The sequence below is a fragment of the Pinus tabuliformis genome, chromosome 9 (assembly GCF_031772625.1).
Source record: "Pinus tabuliformis cultivar Carrire ecotype Pingquan chromosome 9, CPIR1, whole genome shotgun sequence".
In the NCBI taxonomy this organism is placed as follows: domain Eukaryota; kingdom Viridiplantae; phylum Streptophyta; class Pinopsida; order Pinales; family Pinaceae; genus Pinus; species Pinus tabuliformis.
In genome coordinates, this window is record NC_142307.1 from 1,658,332,092 (window position 1) to 1,658,350,996 (window position 18,905).

The following is an 18,905-nucleotide window of genomic DNA, read 5'->3' on the forward strand; positions in this document are numbered from 1 at the left end:
GTACCTTTTTCTTGATTCTTGTGAATAGCAGGAAGAGAGAAATCCCAAATTAAAAAAAATAAAATTGAAAAAATATGTAATTACATACATACATAGACATATAAAGAATTAACCACATTTCTATAAAGTGCTTAGAGGGATGAAATTTTTTGACATGCACATATTTCTTTAAATTGTACAATCTAAAAATAATTTACACCTTAAGAGATTCTATCATTTTATACACTTTATATATTCATAGTTAAAATGACTCTGTTAATTATAATAATTTCTACTTAAAATATATCTCTTAGAAAAACACATACAATATTATATATAAACTCGATAAATTTAATCTCAGTGACGCATGATATATTATTAATAAGTGTTGTATAAATATTTTCTCAATTAATCCTTTCTTTTTTATTTTTAAGCTAAAATGCAATGAAAAAATTTTCATTTAAATAATTTAAAATAACAAATTTTGTTATTTGTTATTTAAAATATATAAATAAATTCAACCATTCTAAAAAGCTAATATTATACTATTTAAACATCAAACTTATAAACCCAACCCTGGAAAAAAAATTATAAAATATAAAACAATTAAAGTAAGACATCACTAACTAATCTGATTAATAAACTCCTACTTATAAACCCAACCATGAAAAAATTATAAAATATAAAACCATTAAAGTAAGACATCACTAACTAATATGACTAATAAACTCGTATGAATATTATAATATATTGATGAAAAGTATGAAAAGTGTAACTGTTAAGTGAGGAGACTCGTGATCCACCCTATATCTTGAAATATGAAACATGTGATGATTATACAGTTCGGACAAACGGACATCGTAGAAATTTTATCCCGAACGACAGTGACGTCTCAGTATTGCAGATTATCTCCATTGCAATCCATATCTAACGATTTTGAATTGTTAATTTCTCTTCCGTATCCATTACATTACATAACGGAAATATGCAATAGAGATTACGGCAACAGTGTGATGACTAAGATGTCATTGCAATTTGCGATGACATTTTAAAAAGGATTTCTCAGAACCCTGCCAACCTCGCTTGCCTATTTGTACATGTACACACGCTTAGGCCATTTCTGCAGACACATTTACTCAGTCAAATTCTGGAGTCCTTTATTTGGTCGGTGCAACCGAGTGAACGTAAAAACAATTGTGGAACGTTTAAAGCGCAGCCATGAATCGAACCGTACTGGAGACCATGTTCTACGGGAAAAACTCTTGAGGTCAAAAGCAGCTATTGATATTAAAATTTAAAAACTATAACTGAATGCTCGTCAAATACCATGCCGGCCTTGCCAGCCTCGTGGTGGCTTTTTATTTTTTGAAGGGCTGCAACGAACAGACCACGAATTGAATGTCAATCGAATTGTCTGTCTCTCTATATACGTTTCACTTCATTTGCTCTGCTTACAAACAGTTCTGGACCTTTACGTGTGTCTTTCATTACAAATTAGGTGCTTCTTCAACATTTCATAGGATGATTCTCAAATCCTGCAATAGCATATTCCACCTGTTCCAGTGCCAACCGCCCTCGACATCACCACCCACACTTACCGTTTTCCAGAAAATGCTAAACCGCAATTCAGTTTCTGGAAAGAAATTACTGTCCCCAATTGTAGTTAAAGTTGCAGAAACTCCCTTGCAGAGAATAAAAAAGGAATCGAGTTTTCAAAGCTCTAAATCAAGGTTGGATCGAGCCGTTTTATACTCAGATCATACCGCAGAATCGGAGAAAACTAATGATGGTAGTGTACAGTTAGCAGATATGTGGAAGGAAATACAAGGATCGCACCATTGGAAGGGTTTGTTGGCTCCAATGCATACTCTTCTCCTGTCAGAGATTATCAGATACGGTGTATTCGTGAGAGCTACTTACGAAGCATTTCATTGGAAGCCTGAATCTAAGTATAACGGGAGATGCAAATATGGCCGGAAGACTCTGCTAGCTCAGTTGGGGATGGAAAGGTGCGGTTATCAAATTACAAAATACATTTACGCGGCCACGCCTGACATTGACGTGCCCCAGTTCTTGAAGAAAAAACTGGAAGCTGGAGATAGATGTAACTGGATAGGTTATGTTGCAGTGTCAGAAGATGAGACGGAGATTAAACGGCTTGGACGTAGGGACATTGTCGTGGCATTGAGAGGCACTGCCACATACATGGAATGGCTTGCGAATTTTATGCATTCACTAACTCCTGCTCGTTTAAATCCATTGGATCCTCGCGAGGATGTGAAGGTGGAGATGGGATTTTTGAGCCTCTACACTTCCCAGGATTGCTCGGAAAGGTTTAACCATGGAAGCGCGCGAGAGCAACTTCTCTCTGAGATTGCGAGAGTTGTAAAGAAATACAAGGGAGAGGAGCTTAGCATAACCATAACTGGACATAGCATGGGCAGTGCGTTGGCAACGCTATGTGCTTATGATATCGCAGAGCTCGAACTAAACCGTGCCGGTTATGAATCTTGCTCCAGAATACCAATCACAGTATATTCGTTTGCTGGACCCCGCGTGGGAAATCTTGCCTTCAAAGATCGGTGTGATGAACTGGGCCTCAGAATTCTGCGAGTCGTGAACGTTCACGACGTGGTTACAAAGATACCCGGTGTAATATTCAATGAGAATTTTCGGTTATGGGAAAAAGTGTTGAACAGAAATCCCTGGACATATTCTCACGTTGGTGTCGAGCTAGCTCTCGATCATAGGTTTCACATGCAATTCTTCAAAGGAGAAATTCATAACCCATCGTGCATTCACGACCTGGCGACGTATTTGCAGGTTTTGACGTGCTGCAATCACCACCATGATCATGTGCAACAGCATAAACATAACAACAAATTACATCATGAGGGAAACTTTTCTGCCCCTTCGTTAATTAGCCGCATATGTAGTGCTTTTGAGAAGCATAAAATATTATTTGACCCGGCCTCCATCTTTCTTCTGCTCTCCGGCGAAATAGATTAGCTGGAGAATGTAAAACTCGTGGAGTAAATGAGAAAAATACTCGAAGGCAAGTGAAGAAGCCTTCCTCGGAATTTCGTACAGTAGTGGCATGGTAATGTTGTAACCATCGTTATCACATTCTAATTTGAATTCGGATTCGATAAGATAATTTTCAAGAGTATATATTTTAAATATTTAAATATATATATATTTTCCTTGTAAGAACAGTATGTCTCGTCATTTTCTTTCCATCTGTTTTAAAATTTAAATAATTTTTTATAATTTTAGTTAATATAAATCATTTTAAAATTACAGTTGACTTATCAAAATTACAAAATTTCTTTTCAACTTTCAAATCTTATTTAAAAATGTTTTATAATTAATATTTTATTTAAAAATTAAATATTCAAAATTCAAAAACTTTTCTTTAATTTCACATTTTATCTTAAATATGTTATAATTAATACATATTTAAAAGATAAATATTCAAAATTTATTTTTATAAGATTTTTTCTGAAAAATACAATTTAATTATTATGAAATTTACTCTTCCATTTTTTCTCAAATTTTTTGTTTTCTTATTATCTCAATTTTTTAAACTCTTTGAAACAACACTAAAATTAAAAACTATGAAATTTTTGTCACTCACAATTTGTTTCCATTTCCTACCTACCTGCAATCCCGCCACCTTTCCGTTTCATACTTGAAATCCCATCATCTTTCTATTTCATACCTGCCATCCCGCAGATATCTATTTTGTGCTTAAGAATTACTGCACTTACTATTCTTAAAAACACAAATTAACAAAACCCTAGAATAAACTATAAACGCTGCTTCGGTATCACTGCGCTCACTATTCCCAAAAACTCGAATTAACAAATCCCTGCAATAAACTATAAACGGTGATTTTTTTTTGTCATGCAAGAGAAGCTACCATGAACCGAATCGAATTTTCATTGAATTATTCGATTTTCGAATCCAATGGTCGAATTTCGGTATTTATTTCTCCGATACGGCCGTATTTGGTAGCTATGGTTGTAACCTCTATGTCCGCGTGAAAAATAATATAAAGTGACATTGGAAACTGAGATTTTGTGTAAACTCTGCACAGGGATAGAAAAATCGTCTGGCGACTACGATGTCTCCTACCACTCATTCAATCGCACAATATTGGGAATGATAATATTTTTCTTAAAGAATCGATCGATATTCGCGTACTAACCCACCCATTTTTCAACAAATAGACAGATACAAGTGGCGTCACGCATGTTCCGCTATTCTTTAATCGATCCTTGTCGGCACGCTATGACTGTTTTATGTTGTTTCTGGTTTTCTGTCTCCAATCTCGTTGTCAAAAAGGTGAGTGCACATTTTCTCCCACCGCCAAAATATATATTTTTTCTATTTAGCTCTATCTTTTTATACATTGCTATTTGCCATGTCGAAATGGTTCTAATTGATGTTATCCCGATTTCCTGTTTAGGACCTATGTATAGCAATCAATTAATTTAATGCAGGGCTTACAAGTTCATTTGAATTTTTATTTAATGGCACTTGTAAAGTCAGTCAAAGCCCCCACCATCCATTAATAATTATATTAATCAATAATAATTATAATAGATAAAACCTTTTTAAGCTCCAAGTTTATGCGCACCGCGCTTAAATCCCCGCCCAATGTTCCACCATATCCGTTTGCTTCATGAAACTACCTGGAAATTCTTACTGTTAAACACGATTTATTCTCTTTGACAGAAAGTTGTATAGAAATAATTATTTTGGTATCGGGAGAATGTTTACACATTAATGTATTCCGTCGTCATTTTTTCTTTCAATCCTTTCTGTTCATTTTTAAACTTTACGAGGACTAAGCACATAACAAAGAAGATTACCCTATATACAATAAATAAATGAAAAATCCTGCCATAGACGTGACTATGGACAGAGTGGAATGTCTGTCTGGGGTGGCTCTTGTAGGTAAATTCAGTTATATCTCCGACCGAATTCCAAATTCTCTTTTGGGTAAAGGAGATTTAGAAACCCTAGTGAAATATACTCACGTGGTTAGTATTATGGTGAAAAAATCGATAAATTTCCATTTTATAACGAAATATGACATGGACCTAATTCTAAATAAGTCATGGGTATCTTGTGGCTACAATGTTGGCATCTAACCTTCTTCCCGGGATCTCACTAACAAAATTGCAAGAACTTTTCGCTGATGTTGCCAAGCTTTCCTCCAGAACTATGGTCAAAGGAGGTTCTAATAGATATTATCGATAACTCCTTTGGTAGATTCATTTTGTTGGAGGAATCTTCGTAATTTCAGTTGATAAGAGAGTGGAAGGGATCTTGCTCGAGTTGGTCATCTTAAAAGGATTTTTTGGGACCTTAAAAATTCAGTGGGGTGAGAAGGCTATCCTCGAAACTTTGGATTTTCGGAAAGCTCCTTTTAGATGCCTAAATTGTCACATTGTGGGTCATTTAGCCAGTTTTTGTAGTTTACTTTCTGGTTAGGGCATCAAGTTGGCACTATGGCCAACGGGCACCCATGATTTCCCACAAGCATGTGGAAAGGCGAAAAATCGAAGTCGACCATAGTGGGCAGTTTAATCGAATCGAGTTGGAGAACCCCTGCCCACATGACTTTGAGAAATAGTGGAGGGCGAGTCAGCGGTAGAGAGTGCCCATGTTGCACGACGATGACGGTCGTGATGCATGGGCACACCATAGCGGCGGACGCCTTCTTGAATCGTGAAGAGCACATGTGATGTACCATGACATACTCTTGATTATAGCTACTGTAAAAGCCATGATCATGTCGATGACAAATAAGAGTTGCTTGGCGTATCATCCATGGATTGCTTCAATTACTCTATATGAGAAAGACCCAAATCTGAATCATGAACATGTGAAACAATAGGAGGTTGTATGTTTGACTCAAGTAAAAAATGAGAACAGAATGATCAACTTTGTTGCACAAGTCATGAAGGAGAAGAAGTATGGAAGTGGAGGAATGGCTCCTCCAATCCCAAAGAATAGAGATGTGACTTCTTCCGTATGTCTTCACAAAGGAAGTGTTGAAGAGAGAGGAAGCATGAGTGCTTCTTCTAAGGAAAGTGAAGGAGGTGAGTATGTAGGTAGGGATCCAATAGTCATAGTAGATTATAGAAGATACGCTATGGGCATCTATGATTTTTAGTTGACTAAAGAAGGCAATGAAAAGATTGGATGTATGAAGGAATAGATTGTTGTTGTGCATAACTACTTGAGGACGCAGCATCAATCAAACACATGGGTGGCCAAGAGTCAGGGAGGCAAATTCTTGGCATTTTTCATCCACTAGAACTTTGGAGATGGGTGAGTGCAATGCCTTGATGAGGAGGAGGCGTAGCACCACCATAAAAAAGGGGTCTTTTTAGAAGAGGCCTTGCAATATAAGGGAGTGATGTGGCTGTTGGTCTATCAAGAAAAGAAACACGTGAATGATAGCATTGATGTGTTGGGTTGTGTTATATTCTTTCCACGACTAGCCAACATAGTTAACCGGGGGGTTAGAAGGGGGGCAGAGGCCCCCCTTTGTTGTGTCGATTATGCAACGCGGGGCAATTAGGCCCCATCTTAGGGTCCGGGGCAGCGCCCCGAGAAATTTTTTTTTGTATCCTATATTAGGTGGGCGGACCTACCTATGGTTTTGTGCATGGTTTTCGCATGTGGTTTTGCGTGCGATTGCTTTCGGTCCATGGTATTGGATGCTTCATCATGTATATATATGTATTATAACATTCAAAGGAACATAATGAGAAATCAAGATGGTAGTCCCAGTTTTGGGATCCAGGGGAAAATCTTTATGTATATGTGTTTTATCTGTTATGCAAACACATTGTTTATATTCTATGCTCGAGAATTCGTATGCAGGTAATTTCTGTATGGGTTAAAACCTACATTTCATATCAGAGTTGTTTTTGCTTCAAAGGGACACCTTTTCTGCTGAGGGGGTTTGCTCGGGCCTATGGTAGACCATGTGCAGTGGGAGATCTGTGTGATTGATTTTGGTGGTGAAAGAAGATGAAGAGCAGAGGAATGATAGAGATCGAGAAATTTAATGGTCGGAGTTTTGAGTTATGGAAACTCAAGATGGAGGATCTATCGGTAGATAAAGATCAGTGGATCGCGGTAGATCGAGGTACTAAACCAACGGGAGTGTCTGATGAAGACTGGTAGAAGTTGGATAGGAAGACAAAGAGAACAATACAATTGTGTGTCTCAGATTAAATATTGTTGAATGTATCAGGGGAAGCTATGGCCAAGGCTTTGTGGGATAAGTTAGGGACTTTGTACCAATCTAAGTCTCTAGTGAATAAATTGTTCCTACACAAAAAGCTATATAACCTAAGGATGAAATATAGACACTCGGTGACAGAGCATCTGAACACATTTAATACTGTGGTAAGTCAGTTATTATTTGTTGATATTAAAATTTCAGATGAAGATAAGTGCATCAGTTTGTTGGGTTCTCTACCAGATTCCTGGGATAGTCTGGTTATTGCAATAGGTAGCAATGCAACTGCCTTAGAGTTTGATGAAATAGTCTCATCCTTACTCACAGAGGAGATGAGACGGAACAATATGGAGAGTGAGAATGGTTATTCATTTTCTGTATGACGAAGGTCCTATAACAGAAACCAAAATAAGTCATCGAGTGGGAGATCTAAATAGAGGGAGATCTAAATCTCTAGGAAAACTTGTAATGGTGTGCTAGAAATGCGGAAAGGAAGGGCACTACAAAAGGGACTGTAAATCTAAAGCTCCTAACAAAGGAAAGGGATCTGATGATTCTCCTTATGCAGAGGTGAAAACCACCTCAGATGAAGGTGGGGATGTGTACTTGGCTTATTCAAGTAAACATGTAGAACATGAGGAAAGGTTGATTGACTCAAGTGCATCATTTCACTTCAATCCCTAAAGAGAGTGGTTCTGCGAGTATGAGAAATATGATGGTGGTGATGTCTTCGTGGGGCGTGATAGTAAGGCTAGAAATGTTAATTGTGGAAAAGTCAAGTTAAATTTGCAAGGTGGAAGGATTATAACACTTCCGCGTGTTTTACATAGTCCTACATTAGCTAGAAATCTAATTTATGTAAGCAAGCTGGATGATGCAGCTGTAAAAACGGTGTTCGCGAAGAATACCTGCAAGATTGTTCGGGGAGAACTAGTATTGATGGGAGGATTTCGGATTGGAACTCTTTACAAGCTGCAAAGGAACATTGTTGTTGATGGGTGCAAGAGTTTTGTGGCTCCTAAAAGTGGAGCAGAAAATTTAGTGGTCTCTGGAGAAAAGACCATTCTATGGAATCAATGGCTTGGACATATTGGAGAGAAGGGCCTTCGAATAATTCATGGTAAAGGTATGGTAGAAGGTATGACTAATAGCTCTCTGGATTTTGATTTCTGTGAAAATTGTGTATATGGGAAGCAGAATCGGGTGGGTTTCCACTCTTGTGCACAGTGATATGTTTGGACCTGTGAAGGTTCCATCACTGGGTAAGTCTATGTACTATGTATCATTTATAGATGACTTCTCAAGGCATACATGGATATATTTCCTTAATAAGAAATCTGAAGTCTTTGACAGGTTTAAATAATTTAAGGCTCTGGTGGAAAACAAAACAGAGAAGAAAATAAAGGTGTTGAGCATAGATAATGGTGGAGAGTTTTGCAAGACGAAACTTGAAGAATTATGTAAGAAGTGTGGTGTAGCACGGCAAAAGACTACTCCATACACACCTGAGCAAAATGGAGTGGTAGAAAGAATGAACAAGATGTTGATGGAAAGAGCAAGAAGCGTGCTCAATGGTGCTAGGTTAGGACAGTAATTCTGGGTAGAGGCGGTGGAGACTGCGTGTTACTTGGTCAACATATCATCTTGATAAACGTTATAGGATAAGACTCCACAAGAGGTATGCACTGGTAAGAAATCCTCTCTTTCACATCTGAGGGTATTTGGATGTGATGCATATTTACATGTTCCAAAGGAGAAAAGAACAAAATTGGATAATAAATCTGAAAAGTGCATCTTTATTGGATATAAGGACGGTTTAAAGGGTTATAAGATTTGGAACCCAGTAACAAGGAAGGTTGTGTACATCCAAGATGTGGTGTTTCGATAGGTGAGAGATGTTATTAAACATGAAGTCCAACCAAGGTAACCTGAGAAGATAGAGTTTGAGCTTAAGGAGGAAGAATCAAACTCTACAGTAGAAGAGGAATCAAAAGATGAATAGCCACAAACTCCGGTTATGAGAAGATCAATTCGAGAAATAAGGAGGACAGAAATGTATAGTCCATCTACTTTCTGTTCAAATTTTGCTTTATCTATTACTGATGATGATCCCAAAACTATGAATGAAGAAGTAGATTCAGAGGATGGAAAACTATGGAAAGAGGCCATGGTTGATGAAATGGCATCTTTGCACAAAAATGAGGCTTTGGATCTGGTGGAGTTTCTGGCTGGAAGGAAACCCATTGACAGTAAATGGTTGTTCAGGAAGAAGACAAATGCAAAAGGAAAGGTGGAGAAATACGAAGCTCGGTTGGTAGCAAAAGGTTATTCCCAGGTGCCGAGAATTGATTTTGGTGATATCTTTTCTCATGTTGCCAAGGTAGCTTCCATTAGATTACTTTTGCCTGTTGTTGTTGCTTTTGCTTTTGACGTAGAAGAGATGGATGTGAAGACATCATTTCTTCCCGGGGATATGGAAGAAGAGATCTACATTAAGCAAATTTAAGGCTTTGCTGTGAAGGGTAAGAAAGAACTGGTATGCAAGTTAAATAATTCTATATATGGGTTAAAACAGTCGACAAGGATGTGGTATCAGAAATTTGATACATTTATACAGGGACTTGGCTTTACGAGAAGCAAAGTAGAGCACCGTGTGTATTTTAAATTAATTGGTGACCATGTTATTTATTAGGGCTTGTATGTGGATGATATGTTTATGGTTGGAAATGACAAAGAAATTATCTAGGATTTGAAGACCCAATTGTCCTCAAAATTCGACATGAAAGATCTTGGTGCTGCAAACTATATTTTGGGCATGGAAATTAAAAGAGATCGAACAAAGAGGAAGCTCTGGTTAAACTAGAGTAAGTATGTCAAGACAATACTGCAGAGGTTTAATATGCAAGATAGTAAACTGGTAAAGGTTCCTATTCCTGTAGGTGTGAAGTTATCTGCTGAACAATGTCCCAAGACACAAGAGGAGGAAGAGGACATGTCCCATGCTCCATATGCAAGTGTAGTCAATAGCCTGATGTATGCAATGGTCTATACTAGACCATACATTTCACATGTAGTGGGAGTATTGAGCAAGTATATGTCAAAACTAGGGAAGGAGCATTGGACAACAGCGAAGCCGGTACTCAGGTATTTGCGTGGCACTAGTGATTATGGTTTGTGCTACCAAGGAAGATCAGGATTAGACAGAGTTTTGGATATTCATGGCTTTGTTGATGCAGACTAGGCTGGAGATCTAGAACAAAGAATATCTATAACTGGGTATGTGTTTAGCCTATTTGGAGGTGTAGTTAGCTGGATGACTAAGAAACAATCTATAGTGGCACTATCAACTATAGATGCAGAATACATGGTAGCCACTCATGCAAGAAAGGAAGCAGTTTGGTTCGCAAAGATTGTCCTCAAGTATGGGGTTAGTACAAGGAAGTATAAGGATAGACTGTGACAACCAAAGTGAATTTTTCTTGGAAAAGAACCCTGGTTATCATTCAAATACAAAGCACATTGATGCTCAATATTACTTTGTGAGGGATATGATAGAAGACAAAGAGGTGTTGTTGGTAAAGGTGGACACTTTGAAGAATAATGCAGATACATTGACAAAATCTATGAGCTCTAAGAAGTTCTCTTGGTGTAGAGAAACAATGGGCATTGTAGGGCTGGATAAATGAGTAAGCTCTCCTATGGCTCCTTGTGGAAAGAAAACAACAAGTGGGAGAATGTTGGGTTGTGTTATACTCTTTCCATGACTAGCCAAAGTAGTTAATTGGGGGGCAGAGGCCCCCCTTCGTTGTGGCAATTGTGTAGCGAGGGGGTTACAAGGAGTTTGAGTGGGGTGGTTAGCCCCCATTTACGGGGTCTAGGGTAGTGCCCCAGGGAATTTTTTTTTGGACTGTATATTAGGTGCACGGACCTACCTATGGTTTTGTGCATACTTTTCGCACATGGTTTTGGGCACGATGGTTTTTGGTCCATGGTATTGAATGCTTTGGCACGTATATATATGTATTGTAAGATTGAAAGGAATATAATGAAAAATCAAGCTTGTAGTCCTGGTTTTGGGATCCAAGGGAAAATCTCTGTGTATATGTGTTTTATGTGTTATGCTCTTGCATTGTTTATTTTTTGTGTTTTAGAATTCCTATGCACGTAAGTTCTGTACAAGGTTAAAACCTACATGATGGATAATATATCATAGATGAGATGAATATTTATTCATGGACTTATAGGTATGCCATGGTGAGCATTGGATAGAGGACTGATTTTTTGAGATGGGAGGAGTTCTTGATCGAAGTTGAAAAATGTGATGAAGTGTTGGAGAAACAACTGATGATAGCTTGAGGAGGCGCATTCTCATGGGTTGAACATGATGTTTTGACTGATCACCAGACTATTTCAAGTAATGGGGGATGTCAATGTGCTGAAATATGTTTGAGTTTAGTTGGAGTATTATAGCAGCAGTTCACATGATGACAATACAAGGTGGATTGACACGATATGAGTTGTGATCATAACATGTAGCCGAGTTGGAGGGGCATCCTTCTACAAGATGAGGCAGTGTGGAGGATTGCAACAAGGTGTGGCTGATGACCATGGATTGAGGAATCTTACCCACACACATAGATTCATGAACCTTAATAGAGGTTCATGCAATGAAGGCAAGGAGTTATGCAGCAATGATAATTGACATTGGAGTTGGTGACATTTTCCGACATTTGGTCTTGGAAATGGAGTTTGTGGGGATGGTGTTGTCGAGAGTGACAAAATTTTTCAATCGGGGGAGGATGTCAGGGCCTCAAGTTGGCACTATGTCCAACGAGAATCTGTGACTTCCCACGAGCATATGGAAATGCGAAAAACTAAAGATGGGTATAGCAAGTGCATTTAACCAAACCGAGTTGGAGATCGCCCACCCACATGACTTTGAGATATAGCAGAGAGCAAGCCAATGGTAGAGCACACTCATGTCACATGAGGGTGAAGGGATTCAGGAGTGAGGCATAGGAATTCCATAGCAGTGAGAACCCACCCAACTTGTGGAGAGCACGTGCGATGTATCATTCGAGCAAGGTGAGTAACAAGCGGTAGCAGGGCATGGCTAGTGATTTGTGGAAGGATGGAATGACTGGTCAATAATGTCTTGGCTAAGGTGAGGCATGCCCATATGCAAGGGACACCTGCTTGACTCTTTGTAGGTCAAACCGAGGAGAGTGACGACCAACAGATTCATCTTATGAACGAGTTAGCCCATGAAGAAATGTATTTCGGCTCAAGCATACCAAGGGACATGTCAGTTGGTTAATTGAAGTGGAAAAACATGTATATAGTAGTGATGGGAAGTTTGACCAAAGGAGTATCTAAGCATCTTTGAAGAACCAAAAGTGTGAAATGTGAAGGGTGAATGAACACTTCAAGGTCAATGTGTGTAGACATGAAAAGCCACAGGTAAAATAGTGCAGTCTACGTGCATCAAGCAGTGACCTAGGGCATGTGCCCACCTAGGGTGGGAAGGATAGGTGTGTTTCTATTTAAGGGTTGAATTTTGTAGTTGTAGCTATGACAGTTGGGGTTCCTTAATAGTGTGGGGAGACGCTACATGAATTGGTCGATAGTGTGGGAAGAATTTGCACAATTTGGACCAAATGGGGTGGATGAGTTGCTGGCGCAACCAGGAAACTGCAACACCTTTGTAAACTTGTAAAATACATTTGTACTATATTTTGAATTATTTCGGGAAAACTTGTTTTGGGAGTTTCTCCCTCCCTTCATAAACTTGTGTGTGCATACCGTTTATTGTTGTTTATTTGATATCACAAATTTTATGGAGTGAATAATAAAATAAGATAATTGAAGTTAATTAATTTTGTAGCATAATTAAACTAAGAGGACACATGATAGGGTCCGATTAGATCCACTACGTAGTCGATGTTACATAACCCTTCCACACATCTAAATGAGACCTCAGAGGTTTGGTGGTTAGTCTCTCTCCATCTAGAGGTTGTGAAGGAGGTAGAGAAGAAGGTGCCAGTAATACAACCCTCACTCTCAAATGAGATGAATGAACCAACCGATAGTCAGAAAACATTGGATTAAGACCTTTACCTTCACGTGGTTAGTATTATGGTGAAAAAATTGATAGATTTCCATTTTATAATGAAATATGACGTGGACCTAATTCTAAATAAGTCATGGGTATCTTGTGGCTACAATGTTGGCATCTAACCTTCTTACCGAGATCTCACTAACAAAATTGCAAGGACTTTTCGGTGATGTTGCCAAGCTTTTTTCCAGAACTATGGTCAAAGGAGGTTCTAATAGATATTATTGATAACTCGTTTGGTAGATTCATTTTGTTGGAGGAATCTTCGTAATTTTAGTTGATAAGAGAGTGGAAGGGATCTTGCTAGAGTTGGTCATTTTAAAGGGATTTCTTGGGACCTTAAAAATTCAGTGGGGTGAGAAGGCTATCCTTGAAACTTTGGATTTTTGGAAAGCTCCTTTTAGATGCCTAAATTGTCACATTGTGGGTCATTTAGCCAGTTTCTGTAGTTTACTTTTTGGTTAGGGCCTCAAGTTGGCACTATGGCCAACGGGCATCCATGACTTCCCACGAGCATGTGGAAAGGTGAAAAATCAAAGTCGACCATAGTGGGCAGTTTAATCGAATCGAGTTGGAGAACCCCTGCCCACATGACTTTGAGAAATAGTGGAGGGCGAGTCAGTGGTAGAGAGTGCCCATGTTGCACAACGATGACGGTCGTGATGCAAGGGCACACCATAGCGGCGGACGCCTTCTCGACTCGTGAAGAGCACATGTGATGTAGTGGCGAGGCAAGGTGAGCAGAAAGTCGTAGCGGGGCATGGGCAACGACGTGTGGAAGGATGGAATGACTATCTGATAGTGTGTTGGCTAAGGCGAGGAATACGTGCCCAACTCTTAGTTGATCAGCCTGAGGGGCCCAACCACCGACAAAGTTGGCCCGTGAATGAGTTGGCCCATGAAAAACCGTATGTTGGCTCGATCATACCAAAGGACACCTTGGTTGGTTAATTGAAGTGGATGGATTTATATATATTGGTGATGTGCAGCTTGACCAAAGGAGTATGCAATCAACTTGCATGAAACAAAAGTGCGAAGTGTTAAGGGTGAATAAACAGTTTAGGGGTAGTGCATGGAGATAGGTCGACCCGTGGATAGAACAGTGCTATGAGGAAGCAGCTTGAGCCATGTGCCCACCCAAGGTGGGCATGATAGGCACTTTTCTGTTTAAGGGGTGACTTTTATAGTTGCAGCTGCAGAACTTGGTGCCCCTTAACAATGCAGGCAAGGGCTATGCAAATTGTTAGGCAGTGTGGGTAGAAGCTACACAATTTGGATAAAATTGGGTGGATGAATTGGTGGTGCAACCAGGAAACTGCAACACCTTTGTAAACTTGTAAAATACACTTGTATTATATTTTGAAGTATTTGGGGTGATCTTATTTGGGGAGTTACCCCCTCCATTTATAAACTTGTGTGTGTGTGTCATTTATCTTTGTTTATTGTATATTGCACATTTTATGAAGTCAATGATAAAAGAAGAGAATTGAAGTTAAATAATTCGATGACGTAATTGAAGTAAGAGGACACTTGAAAAAAAATTGGCTAAGTGTTGGATTGTAGGCATAGTATGAAAGCTTTAGTAGTGTTGAAACGAAAGATTTAGGCAGTGTTGCACCGTGCCCACAAGTGGACTTATAGTCGCCACTAGCATGGGGCCATGACATATGGTATCAGAGCCCATTTCAAAGGAAGTGGACAAAGTAGCTAGTCGTCATGCAACATAGTTTGGCAGGGGTAAGGTAGCAAAGTCAGGTCCATGCTAAATGTGGAAAGGCATTGAAGTTTGGTTTGAGGAGAGGCAAATCAAAACGGCCGAGTTAAGCTGAAAAAACTCATGGTAGAAATAAGGGTTGTTCAAAAACTCACTGAGATGGCATATTTTTGGAAAGTTAAAGGGAAGCAATGCTATGAAGAACTTGTGAAGGAGTGGGAGCACTTGAACTACATCAAGGATGGAATAGTGGATGTGTGAAGGAAATTGGATGCTTTCCATGGGAAGTCTGTCGAACTTGAAGAACTTGATGAAGAGTTGAGACAAGGCAACCATAAAATCCAAGAATTCATGGCTGAACGAGTTCGCATAAGGGAAGAACAAGGCAAGTTGCAGGGTGAAGTCAAGGAACTTGAAGAAGGGATCAAGAGGTACTTTGTTGGTTCCAAAGAAGTTATAGAAGAAAATGAGCTATAATACGTTGACAAACTTGGAGCTTGGTTTCAGTGAATGAAGAATTATTTGCGAATGACGGGAGCACTCCAAGTTGAACGGGATGATGTGTGTTGAGTAGGTGCAATTGGAAACCTATAAAGGAGGAAGAGCTTGATGGAATGAAAACCACTCAAGGTGGACCAGGTTTTAATTTTTCAAGTGCGCTGGAAGGGGAAGTAGCATACCTCAAGAGGATGATTAGGTCAGGACATGGGGCGAAAGATAATTCTGATGAGGAAATAATGAAGAAGGTTGCAGAAGTAAGATGCAAGAAAAAACCCATGCAGAATGAAGATGCGTTGGAATTTATTTTTTTGTAGGTAACCATATGTGGAAGGAAGTTTGTTTCGTTGATTGATACGAGAGTGACGAAAAATTTCCTTAGCAAGAAGGCACTGAAATATTTGAAGTTGAAGGCTAGAATGGAACAAGAGTTAAGCTCTTTAAAAGCTATTAGTTCAAGCATGAAGTCTCTAATAGGTATTCTAAGGGATATGTAGCTGATGTTTGGTTAATGGTTTGGAAAGTTTGATCTAAGTGTGATCTAGATGGATGATCACGCTATGGTCTTGGGGTATAACTTCTTAGTAGTAGCACAAGACATACCGATCATGGACCATGACATACTCTTGATTATAGCTACTGTAAAAGCCATGATCATGTCGATGACAAATAAGAGTTGCTTGGCGTATCATCCATGGATTGCTTCAATTACTCTCTATGAGAAAGACCCAAATGTGAATCATGAACATGTGAAACAATAGGAGGTTGTATGTTTGACTCAAGTAAAAAAGGAGAACAGAATGATCAACTTTGTTGCACAAGGCATGAAGGAGAAGAAGTATGGAAGTGGAGGAATGGGTCCTCCAATCCCAAAGAATAGACATATGACTTCTTCCGTATGTCTTCACAAAGGAAGTGTTGAAGAGAGAGGAAGCACGAGTGCTTCTTCTAAGGAAAGTGAAGGAGGTGAGTATGTAGGTAGGGATCCAATAGTCATAGTAGATTATAGAAGATATGCTACGGGCATCTATGATTTTTTAGTTGACTAAAGAAGGACATGAAAATATTGGATGTATGAAGGAAGAGATTGTTGTTGTGCATAACTACTTGAGGACGCAACATCAATCAGACAAATGGGTGGCCAAGAGTCAGGGAGGCAAATTCTTGGCATTTTTCATCCACTAGAACTTTGGAGATGGGTGAGTGCAATTCCTTGATGAGGAGGAGGCGTAGCACCACCATAAAAATGGGGCTTTTTTAGACGAGGCCTTGCAATATAAGGAGTGATGTGGCTGTTGGTCTATCAAGAAACGAAACACACAAATGATAGCATTAATGTGTTGGGTTGTGTTATATTCTTTCCACGACTAGCCAACATAGTTAACCGGGGGGTTAGAAGGGGGGCGGAGGCCCCCCTTTTTTGTGTCGATTATGCAACGCGGGGCAATTAGGCACCCTCTTAGGGTCCAGGGCAGCACCCCAAGAAATCTATTTTTGGATCCTATATTAGGTGGGCGGACCTACCTATGGTTTTGTGCATGGTTTTTGCACATGGTTTTGCATGCGATGGTTTTTGGTCCATGGTATTGGATGCTTCATCATGTATATATATGTATTATAACATTCAAGGGAACATAATGAAAACTCAAGCTGGTAGTCCCAGTTTTGGGATTCAGGGGAAATTCTCTATGTACATGTGTTTTATCTGTTATGCACACACATTGTTTATTTTCTATGCTCGAGAATTCGTATGCAGCTAATTTCTGTACAGGATAAAACCTACATTTGGTATTAGAGTTGTTTTGGCTTCAAAGGGACACCTTTTTTGCTGAGGGGTTTCACTCGGGCCTATGGTAGACCATGTGCAGTGGGGGATCTGTGTGATTGATTCTGGTGGTGAAAGAAGATGAAGAGCATAGGAAAGATAGAGATCGAGAAATTTAATCGTCAGAGTTTTGAGTTATGGAAACTCAAGATGGAGGATCTATTGGTAGATAAAGATTAGTGGATCGCGGTAGATCGAGGTACTAAACCAATGGGAGTTTCTGATGAAGAATTGTAGAAGTTGGATAGGAAGGCAAAGAGAACAATACAATTGTGTGTCTCAGATTAAATATTGTTGAATATATTAGGGGAAGCTATGGCCAAGGCTTTGTGGGTTAAGTTAGGGACTTTGTACCAATATAAGTCTCTGGTGAATAAATTGTTCCTACACAAAAAGCTATATAACCTAAGGATGAAATATGGACACTCGGTGACAGAGCATCTGAACACATTTAATACTGTGGTAAGTCAGTTATTATTTGTTGATATTAAAATTTCAAATGAAGATAAGTGCATTAGTTTGTTGGGTTCTCTACCAGATTCCTGGGATAGTCTGGTTATTGCAATAGGTAGCAATGCAACTGCCTTAGAGTTTGATGAAATAGTCTCATCCTTACTCACAGAGGAGATGAGACAGAACAATATGGAGAGTGAGGATGGTTATTCCTTTTCTGTATGAGGAAGGTCCTATAACAAAAACCAAAATAAGTCATCAAGTGGGAGATCTAAATCTCTAGGAAAACTTGTAAAGGTGTGCTGGAAATGTGGAAAGGAAGGGCACTACAAAAGGGACTGTAAATCTAAAGCTTCTAACAAAGGAAAGGGATCTGATGATGCTCCTTATGCAGAGGTGAAAACCGCCTCAGATGAAGGTGGGGATGTGTATTTTGCTTATTCAAGTAAACATGTATAACATGAGGAAAGGTTGATTGACTCAAGTGCATCATTTCACCTCAATCCTCAAAGAGAGTGGTTCTGTGAGTATGAGAAATATGATGGTGGTGATGTCTTCGTGGGGCGTGACAGTAAGGCTAGAAATGTTGATCGTGGAAAAGTCAAGTTAAATTTGCAAGGTGGAAGGATTATAACACTTCCACGTTTTTTACATAGTCCTACATTAGCTAGAAATCTAATTTATGTAAGCAAGCTAGATGATGCAGCTACAGAAACAGTGTTTGAGAAGGATACCTGCAAGATTATTCGGGGAGAACTGGTATTGATGGGAGGAGTTCAGATTGGAACTCTGTACAAGGTGCAAAGTAACATTGTTGTTGATGGCTGCAAGAGTTTTGTGGTTCCTGAAAGTGGAGCAGAAAATTTAGTGGTCTCTGGAGAAAGACCATTCTATGGCATCAATGGCTTGGACATATTGGAGAGAAGGACCTTCGAATAATTCATGGTAAAGGTATGGTAGAAGGTATAACTAATAGCTCTCTGGATTTTGATTTCTGTGAAAATTGTGTATATGGGAAGCAGAATTGGGTGGGTTTCCACTCTTGTGCTGAGAG

General features: G+C 39.1%; 1 protein-coding gene across 1 annotated transcript; it reads left to right on the forward strand.

Moving 5' to 3' along the window:
* Positions 1–1,590: 1,590 nt before the first annotated feature.
* Positions 1,591–2,988, forward strand: LOC149155232 (phospholipase A1-Ialpha2, chloroplastic-like). The gene has a single exon (XM_089444365.1). It carries the CDS (start codon positions 1,591–1,593, stop codon positions 2,986–2,988), a length of 1,398 nt encoding a protein of 465 aa, XP_089300491.1.
* Positions 2,989–18,905: the final 15,917 nt, after the last annotated feature.